The sequence below is a fragment of the Priapulus caudatus genome, unplaced genomic scaffold (genome assembly GCF_000485595.1).
Source record: "Priapulus caudatus unplaced genomic scaffold, Priapulus_caudatus-5.0.1 Scaffold975, whole genome shotgun sequence".
Classification (NCBI taxonomy): domain Eukaryota; kingdom Metazoa; phylum Priapulida; class Priapulimorpha; order Priapulimorphida; family Priapulidae; genus Priapulus; species Priapulus caudatus.
In genome coordinates, this window is record NW_014578036.1 from 94606 (window position 1) to 104723 (window position 10118).

Below are 10118 nucleotides of genomic sequence, written 5' to 3' on the forward strand. Positions count from 1 at the left end.
CATATCATTTATTTATGGATGTCCTTTTGCTCCCTGGATATCTTAATCGGGAGCTCCGCTTTCAGGCAGTGCCTAAATCTGAATATTATAAAAACGTTAAATGGCGATCATTTAGGTGTAACGCCATCACTCGCCCACATATGTCAGACTTTCACATCTCAAACATTTATTTTCACATACAAAATTACACATCTAATTATCAAGAGTATATAATGGGAGTTCTCCCATATATACTCTTCGTTTCTATAATTTACGTCGATGGTTGTGTAATAAGGAAATTAATAATAATAAGAGTTAGTCAGAAAGGGTTAGTGACATGAAAGTGGAGACAAAGGGCTTTGTCTCAGGCGGGCCGCAGGGCTTGGGCGTGTCTATCTCCCGCCAGTGAACCAAGAACAACGGAAGGGGTTAGTCACGTGCTTGCCCAGTGGTCACGCGGGTGGCGGGGACCAATGGGAGAGCAGGACGTGAGACAAAGAACGGGCATTAGTATAAAACAGTCAGAGCTGAAGAAACGGTGACTACTATCTTGCCACCTGTCCGTGTGCAGTCCGGTAGTCTCGCCGTGGTGCACCGGTAGCGGCGCGGTGCGGTCGGCCGGCGGGCCCCCCGGCGGCCGTGCGGTGCGCCGGTAGGCCGGCTAGTGCCGTCGGTGCAATTGCGGTGATAGGTCGATGGTTGCTTAATTAAAACTGACTTCTTCTCACTCACTCATTTGTGTCCTTTTTTGTGGTGAGCTACAGTGTCATTGACACTTTCATTATTAATTTATAGCATTAATGAGCAATAGCCTACATTACTGTTTTACCTGAGGGATATCACACCATAATTTATCAACATTTTACAAATTTGAAATCGAGAATGCAAGCGTGAAACATGACATTGACAAAAACACTTCGGACATCATTCGCGATCTGCATTATAGTTTATTCAACAGCTACTATGCGATGCCGCACACTACAACATTTTGCAGACAAGCAAGAGTCAGTGAAACAGTCTTGTCTTTATTTTTGGAAAAAAAAATAATTTGTGAGGGCTGGTAAATAACTGCTTTTACCAGGGCTGGTGCAAACAAATCTGAATTTCATGCCCTGCCATATCAACATGAACCAAAAAACAAAATTTGTGAGGGCTGGTAAATAACTGCTTTTACCAGGGCTGGTGCAAACAAATCTGAATTTCATGCCCTGCCATATCAACATGAACCAGTGCATACTGAATTATATACTGTGTGTACTCGCTAATAATAGCTTTGTGGTATTGACAGAAGGCAACTTTGAAATCGTTGCTGTGCATGCCCATATGAAATTATATCTAATTTCTAATTTGTTTAACCAATTTTGTGTTGGCTGTGAAATTAGAATTATGTTATCAGAAGTGAATAATTGCAAATTGTAAATGAAAAAAATAATAAAACAAAAACAAATGTGTTTTTCTGCACTCCTGACGGTATGCACCAATTTCTGATGCATGCAACTTTGTGTGTTTGTAGGTGTATCAGGACAATATATATGCACCAGACAGGGAGTTCCACTCATTCAAGAAGGTTATCAGTGAGATGGGTGGTGAATACGCCAAGCAGGAGCTAGCTTCCTTCCACTCTGTATCAAAGGGATACATGGGAGAGTAAGTCATGTTCTGCAGTTATAAGCAACAGTTGCATGATCACTATATATGTCTAATGCCCAAGCATAAAATCTCTGCAATCTAAGATGGCACAGTGCAATTTTGAAACTGTACATCATCACCTTAAATGACTAGTGTCGAGCTTTTAAACCTCAAAATAACTCAAGATTGTAATATTCCATGTATATAACACGGAAATTCACCTATTTGAAATGTTGGATGAGATTGTAGCTATGTGCAATATTTCTTGTCTACTTGGTTCAGCAAATCTTATCATTTACAACCTATCAACCTAAAAAAAAAAGTTATAAGTTGAATAAGTTGAATATAATAAAATGTCGGTGGAGTTTATTTATTAAATAAATTTCTGCTACAGGTGCGGCTACAGAGGGGGCTACTGTGAGTATGTGAACTTCCATCCAGAAGTTGTCGCCATGCTGCGAAAGTCGCTAACGGCAAAACTGTGCCCATCCGTTTCTGGACAGGTATTATTTGCAACATTATGAGTAAAATACCAATCTACTGGGCTTCCTTTCCTATATCAAGCTTGTTGTTGCTAAATATCACACTTTCACATTCACCTACTTTTGAGTGCTAACAACTTTAGGTGGTTATTTAATTATTTTTTAGCTCATCTGACGTAGTCGGATGCAGCTTGTAGAATCACATGATTGTCCGTCTGTGCGTCCGTTCGTCCGGCCGTCCATGCGTCAACAGTTGGGCACAAATCTTAAACGCTCGACGTACGGTCACGATATTCGGGAAGTGGGAGGGGGGGGATCGTGAAAAAGACTCGCGATGATCAATTTGGGGGTCAAGGGTCAAAGGTCAAGATGTGTAAACAGAGGGGGAATATTTTCCCCTTAACTTAAGGTATAAGAGGAAATACGGAATTGCGGCACAAATCTGAATGGCTTGACCTATGCTCTTAATATTCGGTGTATAGTGTGATGGGCAGTAAACCCATCACCAGTGCGAAATTGGAGGTCACAGGTCAAAGGGCAGTTGGGAAAGGTCAGATTCTGAGGACATGGCCTAACGGACAGAGTGAAAAACTTTTTTGTTTCAGCACTGACCTATCATTTTTATCACTTTATTGAAAGGACCATGAAATGTGCTTTCCACTGACGTGCGAAGAGTAAGTGTCTGATAACCGTTTGACCCTCAAGAGGAGGTTAAACATGGATTGTGTTGACGTTTAACAAGAGACTGAACTGTGTTTGATGTACTTGTGTGAGGTCGTGGAAAGCTTTTAATTGTCAGCGTAGTGAAATTCTGCGTGCAAAACTTACTTAACAGAAGTTTACGCGTCCTTAAATCATGATATGAACTTTCATTCTCTTATATGAGATCTAGTACTGCTCCGGGGAATACAATGGTCAATAGCACTCTACAAAGCGTCTGTTTTTTGATTACTTGCCAACTATAAATAGGCCTACCTTCGCAGGTGCCTGAGTGGGTGGGCTGTATACACAGCATGGGCTAAACCATAATTCGGATTCATCTATTGCTTGCACCTAGTCATAGTAATGGCGATGCATTCTATCGAATAGAGTGAGAAGCAATGTCCTGGCAGGATAAGGCCGAAATGTTATGTTCTGTCAAGAGGCAGAAGACTTTACTGTTGTAGACCTTCCTTTAACCATCTTGAATAATGTAATTGCCAGAAATGGATCATCAAACCGCTACCAAGAACATTGTGCCGCAGTTTTGTACTTCTTGATGTGGCTTTCTCCGTCGACGTTACAGTATGTGGGCAATGCTCGGGAATATGGTGGAGCATGCGCTGGTTGTGGACACTGCATGAGCCCGATGGTTGACTGTCATTCGAGAATGTTTGATGCCCTCTCCCCGACATTGAGAATCTGTTACGTATATACAGTGCCGGTCTGCCTTACGCGTCTGACCGGTCCATCTCGTCAAAAGTTGTGGACGCCGTGCGCGGTGAATCGAAATGATACATTTTAATACGATGACGTAACTGATACAGTAGCGCGCCGCGTGGGTGTTATTTGTTTATAAACAATTTAGTCTGACTGACTCTCTCCCTATCTATCCTCTCGCCCGCTCTCTCTCTCTCTCTCTCTTTTTCTCTCTTGCCCCCCCCCTCTCTCTCTCTCTTCCTCTCTCTCGCTCTCTCTCTCTGCAATAAAAAAATGTTTGCTGAAATGATGTGTACGCAACTGCGTATCTGCATATCTGTGCCTAACAAAGGTGTCACTACGCACGACTTAAATGTTACGTTTATAACCGTAGAAACAGACCTCAGATGAGCCCAGATGCTCTGCGGCTCTTGTTTAAATTTTTATTATTATTTTAGGTGGCCATGGATTGCGTGGTAGGTCATCCCCAGCCAGGTGATGCATCTTATGAAAGCTGGTTAAAGGTTTGTTTTTCTCCCCACATTTTACATGCATCCCTATTTTGTCTTTACGAAAACATATTTTCCTAGTACGTGGTGTTTCCTGGCTAAAGATTTTTGGTCGTATGTGTGGTTATTTTTGGATACTTGTGGTGGGTTTGCAGGAGAAAAATGCCGTGCTTGGGACACTGAAGGAAAAAGCAAAGATGACAGTCGAAAAACTGAACAGCCTGCCCGGAATCAAGTGCAACATCGTGCAGGGAGCCATGTATGCCTTCCCACGCCTCTTCCTACCAGAGAAAGCAATCGCAAAGGCAAAGGTAGAGACATATTGGGTGTTTTTCTGTAGACAATAGAACGGCATTCGATTCCATACCCGTTACTTCGTGTTGAAATTGGTGGTTTTTACAGCTCATTTCCTCCGCGTTGCAAACGGAGGTCATGCAATCGCTCGCGTGTGTGTTCGTGTGTGTGTGTAGCCAGCAGCGAGCCAGCTGTTATACACACGCTCAACCGATCGATCAATTCAGCACCATCTCGCCTTAGGGCGTCCAGTCAGCAGCAGCTCGCCTTAGGGCGTTCAGTCAGCAGCAGCCAGCAGCGAGCCAGCTGTTATACACGTAACACATGTATACATGTTACACGTTCGCGGAGGTATGCACTCTCTTTGAGTGCCCTCTGTCTAGTTTCGATTGTTGCTGTGTTTTAACAAATAAGAAAAGCTCGACTGCTTGTGTTACAGGCTGAAGGAAAGGCTGCGGACTTTATGTACGCCTGGGAACTGTTAGAACAGAAGGGGCTGTGCGTCGTTCCCGGAAGCGGATTTGGACAGAAGGAAGGCACGTACCACTTCAGGTAACTACAGGGGCGTCTGCGTGTACAGTAACTGAGTTAGAGGACTGTAGTTTACTAATTATTCTAGCACGTGAAATGAGTGGTTGATTGATTTACAGTGTTATGTGCATGCGATTTTACATATTTATGTTGCATCCCCCTTACACAATGGTCTGTTAGTAACTTATTTATCTTGTGTAATTTTTCTTTAGGATGACGATTCTGCCACCACCAGCGAAGTTGGAAGAATTTTTGCGGAGGCTTAAAGATTTCCATTTGGAGTTCATGGAAAGATACAAGTAAACACTTGCACTCAGAAGCTCCACAACTTGCAACGATGCCCGTGCAGCTGCATCTTAGATGCTCTTCGTACGTCTGTGGGCCGTCATAGCTTTAGGCTTTGTGAATTTATACCATTATTCGTGATAGCTGCGTAGCACTGTGCTTAGCATGAAATATGCACCTCGTGACAAGTTGGTAGTGTTACGCTTCTTACAGCAGTAAGGCTTATGTGCCACTCACGATAGTTGCATGGGCTTGCCCCGGTGTCTGACAAGTTTAGAAAACACTCTAGGAATGTCTAAGGTCTATTGCGATATTCAAGTTTACAGAGGCACCTAGTCGTCCCAAGCAGTTTCATCATCACAATTCTATTGTATTGATGAAGAGGTTCTATTTGATTGCATAGTGTTAAATTGTTTGCTAAACCGGTTGTTGTTTTGTAGATAAAAATTGAAGCCTAGATGATGTATGGTGAAGTGATATGTAGTGGCAATACAATGTATTAGTCAATACATGGTTCCTTGCGCTGAATTTATGCACGTACCAATTGTTTTTTACTATAATTTTCTTGATTGTGGAGCTTTTGACGATCATTGGAAAGAGTGCATAACATCTATTGACACATTTATAGAACATGAAAATAGAACATTTATTGATACATTCAAGGACCTCAGAATAATATTAGGGCTGGACTGGTGTCATTTACCTGGTAGATACATGTGTGACTATAAGGTATGTTTGTTGTAGTTACTACAAGGTAGTTGATGGTAACTATTGTCATGGTACGAAGCGATGCATCTCCATTAAAACACAAGTACCCATTTCTCATGAAAACGGCTGAAGTCAATGCCAACACCAAGCTGGCTACTATATGAATACATCGATTATAATAAACCTATTGAGAATCGTTGTCTATTGCATTTACTGTCCATATTTATGATAATGGTTTGTTACTAGAGATTATAGAGATTGCAAATAAAGAAGTCTATCATTGTTTTAAGTTTCATCGACTATTGAAGTTGACGTGTTTGTAACTAGTAGCTTATGATTGTCATAACTAACCTAACTGTGGTAACAGCCCGACCAGCTAATCCTATAATGATTATGCCTGTGTGGACACTTGAATACGTTAAGTGCGGGTAATAGACTCGACAAACATGGCAATTGATCTTAGATGTACAAATGTACAGATGTCTCTACTTTATGCGACATACCGTTTTATATGTGACCTCATCAGATTGAAAAACTTCGATTACTTTACGATTTACTTTTACTTGGACACAAGTACAGTAATCTATATTCGTTTTTGATCGCATAGGTCACAGGCCAAAAGGATATATATATATATATATATCAAGATAGATAGATAGAAATGCATGAGCTTAAAAGCGTCAACGGATTTACGCAAGCGGTATTTCCTCGATGATCATGCGTGAGACGCTATCCCAGGAAGTGTAGCTGTCGCCGTGGGGGTGCTGTGCTGGATTCCTGCAGTCTCCCACGTACAGCTGTACGTTCACTATACCAGTAGACAGGCCATAACAGATGCCTTCAACTGTCAACAATACACAGTATATTATGAAGATGTCGAGTTCTGCGTAAGATATTTTAGCGCGGATGAGGGAAATACTGGCGCAACTATTGTTTGGAACCCCGAATCAAATTTTCGGAAATGGGTATTTTCGAAATACTCTCTGCATCCTTCATTGTCAAAATAAAAAAAGCAGCCCAATCACCAAGAATTCAAATGTTCCCCCCCCCCGCCGCATACTTATCGCGTTTTTTGGGAAGCACTTGGCGAACACAACGTACGATACGTACGTATCGAAGGCCTGTGTATGTTTAGTCCCTCCAGACTGCTGTAGAGTTGGGCGTCAATGCGGGCCGGGTTGCCACACTCGTTGCCGTTGAAGGCGATGTGCCAGCGACTGCACAGCTTGGCTCCGGTCCTGATGTTACGAATGCTGCCTATCCATCTGACGTGCAGCCCGGTGTCATCCCTCAGCTTTGTAATGCTGCATTGCTAGGAAATGTGAATGTAAGCAGGACTTGTACGCGAATATTTAAGTTATACTTGCGGGGGGTGCAGAGTAAACTGCGATGAAGGTATTTAAAAATGAAACAAAACATCTGATATGGTGCATCACAACCAATCTTGCACTAAGTGCAATTTCCCTAAAGAATACTTGTGATTCTCACATGCCTAGCTATAATGAACGTGATTAACTGCATTTCGGTGTAAGTAACCAAGATGTGTTGAGTGGTGATATAGATATGATACTTGCATGAACCAATCCGCTATCTTTTTCGTCGCCAGCATTATCCCACGTGCACTGGTGAATCTTCCTAGCCGCACACGCTGGGCATTCAGCTGGAGCGGCCCTCACTCCCGCATTACCTTTCTCACCTGTGGCTCCCATGTTACCCGGAAGGCCTGTAATGTAAGACTTTCGTTACCGTTACTTCCAGTCTAAATGATTTCGAAATCATTGCTCAAAAACGCACAATCTGAAAAAATATATAGCGAACCTCAACCGAGTGTGCATGCGAACAGCGGTAGCCGCCTAGAGATTTTCTACACTACAGGGAGTTTTCACGGACCCACGGTGACAAGACTCATCTCTGTAATTGCTCTTTACAAACCCTGGTCGCCTTTCTCACCCTTCTCCCCATCTCGTCCCGGCAAGCCGTCTCTTCCATCCGTCCCGGCAGCGCCTGGAAGGCCATCTCTTCCACCCGTCCCGGCAGCGCCTGGAAGGCCATCTCTTCCATCCGTCCCGGCAGCGCCTGGAAGGCCATCTCTACCGTCCCGCCCTGGTGCCGGCCTCTCCTGCCAAATTGCGCTATATCGTCATTGATACCCTATTATCGTTTACGGGATTCGATTTTCCATAAAGTATGCCAATGGTCGTTTGTTTATTGGCAATTAAATGGCTGAGGCGTTTGCGCTGTGATACATTCAAGGTTGAATAATCGCAATGTTATGTCGGATGTTATGCCAGGAAGGGTGCAGCAGTTGGAGCAGAAGGCTGAAGTAAGTCAATTATGCGCTTTAAAACGGAATAAAAGTGTAATATAATAGATTAATAGAATGCAAGTAGAGTCGACGATATTTACAGGGTATATTTGATAGAGCGCTAGTACAGTTTGTTTTAAGGGAAGGTGAAATCATTCATGACATAAAATATATACATTCGCGATCGTGTTATTAATTTGTACTCTCCATGGCGGTGTAAAATATATGCACGCATAGAATTAGAATGGTCCTACTCACCACACACTGGAGAGGCTGGGTCGGAATATCAGGAACAGCATTTGCACCTAAACACGCACACAGCAACAGTAAATTAAAACATACAAGTATGGTCTGCATCATTTTACGCTAGAAACACGAGAAGCGCATTAGAAGGATAATCGACATCTGTGAGTGTAGCAGTGCTACGCGAAAAGCACGGGATATTCGCAGCGCGATGACATCTTGCTAAACTTGAACGCGGTTAAGAATAGCTACATCGTGACCGCCTTTGGTTTTCTAATTGCGTAGTTAGGGCGTGGCCCAATCACCAGCCAGCTCTTTGGCCATGTGACCCTGGTTTGATATCAAGTTCGATATAGAATTTATTCACAGCTGGCTCAGCTTCCCTCGCCCATAGCCACAGCACTATGGTCAGGAGATACGCCCCCCCCCCACCATGACCATATACGCGCGATGGAAAAAACCCAGTTCGTGCTGCAACACGTAGCCAGTTAGTCTTAGCATAGATATTAACCCCTTGGGTTAGTATCTATGGTCTTAGTCAGTCGTAGTATAAGCGAGTCAGCGAGATAGTCACGTAGTCAGACGTTGTAGTCACACGTAGTGAAGAAGAACTTATGTGTGCTGTAAAACATTACCTAGTCTGTATTTAGTGATTCTCTGAGTAGAATAAAATCATCTAATCTGTTACAACAAATACGTGTTATCCAGATGAGACGGGATACTAGAGAAGCGTTGCCAAAAGCTGTTGATCCGAAGCGCTGAGCGCAGATGTGCGCGCAGTTCGCGGAAGGCGCACGGCGACGCGCGGAATAGTCGTAGCGACAGTATGCAGCGCTGGCAGCTATGTCCGTGCGCCGAGTGCGTAGGGCGCGCACGATCCATAGCTGCAGCGAGCAGTCGGGAATTTTTAGGAGAATAGAAGAAAAGAGCTGAGAGTTTTTCGACTTTCATACTGCCGCTTACATTAACTGCCACTCTCTTCTTTCTTCCGAATCCGACACCGATCCGATTCCGAAACGCAAACACGAAACAAAACAACGGGTTAAGAACAATACACAACGCAAGACTTGTAACCTTACGACCTATACGGTCACGTGCCTACCCACAGTCGGCATCCCCCGACGTGTCTCATGAATCTTCTATAACACTGGTACACCCATAACACTTGTACGATACGCAGAACGCTTGTATATGAGTTTATGTATAGCGATGATGGAGTTATACCAATGTGGACTTTGGATACAGGAAATTTATAGGATGTTATAAATTCTACACACGATGGATAGGTACAAAATATTTGTTTAGATTTATAACGTTTTACCTACCGTTACAACTATAGACAGCTGCGAAGGTAAACACTGTGAAACTGTCAACAAATAACAGTGTAAAACTGTTATTTCACACGGTGACGCGTGTTATTCATATTGTAGTTAGGGTCTCTATATACAGAGAGTTGCGAGCATGACGAGTCGGAAAAAATCGGTCAGCGTGATCGCTGGACGCCATGTTGTTTCCAAATGGATCCAACCGCTGCCGCTCAAGTACAGCGCTGTGTGCATGGATACGCTGTACAATGGTCCGTAGTAATTAATTAGACTATCGTGCTTCAATATAACTCAAAAATCATATTAATCTTCACAGATTATAGCTAAGACTGTGTCTATGTGTATCTAGATTTCTGAAATTTACTCAATCGTTCGCGCTATATGATAGTTTAATTATACACTTTCTTACCGTCCATAGCCGTGCGCGTAT

The 10118-nt window shown here is 43.1% G+C and overlaps 2 protein-coding genes across 6 annotated transcripts in view; one reads left to right on the forward strand and one right to left on the reverse strand.

Moving 5' to 3' along the window:
- Positions 1-6110, forward strand: part of LOC106814765 (alanine aminotransferase 2-like) — a 15147-nt gene extending 9037 nt beyond the window's left edge. The window contains exons 8-13 of the mRNA XM_014819109.1: positions 1493-1626; positions 2003-2111; positions 3947-4012; positions 4153-4308; positions 4731-4843; positions 5035-6110. Of these exons, the coding sequence (XP_014674595.1) occupies positions 1493-1626; positions 2003-2111; positions 3947-4012; positions 4153-4308; positions 4731-4843; positions 5035-5125 (669 nt within the window). The 3' untranslated portion in view covers positions 5126-6110. The remainder of the gene's footprint in view (positions 1-1492; positions 1627-2002; positions 2112-3946; positions 4013-4152; positions 4309-4730; positions 4844-5034) is intronic.
- Positions 5735-10118, reverse strand: LOC106814766 (collagen triple helix repeat-containing protein 1-like). 5 transcript variants are annotated; one of them, XM_014819114.1, is made up of 6 exons: positions 10098-10118; positions 8379-8425; positions 7766-7934; positions 7390-7538; positions 6917-7127; positions 5735-6659 (listed from the first exon to the last, which is right to left on the reverse strand). In XM_014819114.1, exons 1-6 carry the CDS (start codon positions 10102-10104, stop codon positions 6505-6507), a joined length of 738 nt encoding a protein of 245 aa, XP_014674600.1. In that variant the 5' UTR covers positions 10105-10118; the 3' UTR covers positions 5735-6504. The 5 variants fall into 5 exon arrangements, with proteins under 5 accessions (XP_014674600.1, XP_014674601.1, XP_014674598.1 ...); XM_014819115.1 differs by lacking the exon at positions 10098-10118 and having other exon boundaries at positions 7766-7819; positions 7892-7934; positions 8379-8486; XM_014819112.1 differs by lacking the exon at positions 10098-10118 and having other exon boundaries at positions 7748-7819; positions 7892-7934; positions 8379-8486.

Bases quoted from the DNA above. Each gene is read 5' to 3' on its own strand.
- LOC106814766 (XM_014819110.1), bottom strand. From the start codon at position 8,480: ATGATGCAGACCATACTTGTATGTTTTAATTTACTGTTGCTGTGTGCG. The intron at 7,935-8,378 runs GTGAGTAGGACC...GCAATTTGGCAG, and splicing joins CCCAGCCTCTCCAGTGTGTG to GAGAGGCCGGCACCAGGGCG. The intron at 7,539-7,765 runs GTGAGAAAGGCG...CTTACATTACAG, and splicing joins GGGACGAGATGGGGAGAAGG to GCCTTCCGGGTAACATGGGA.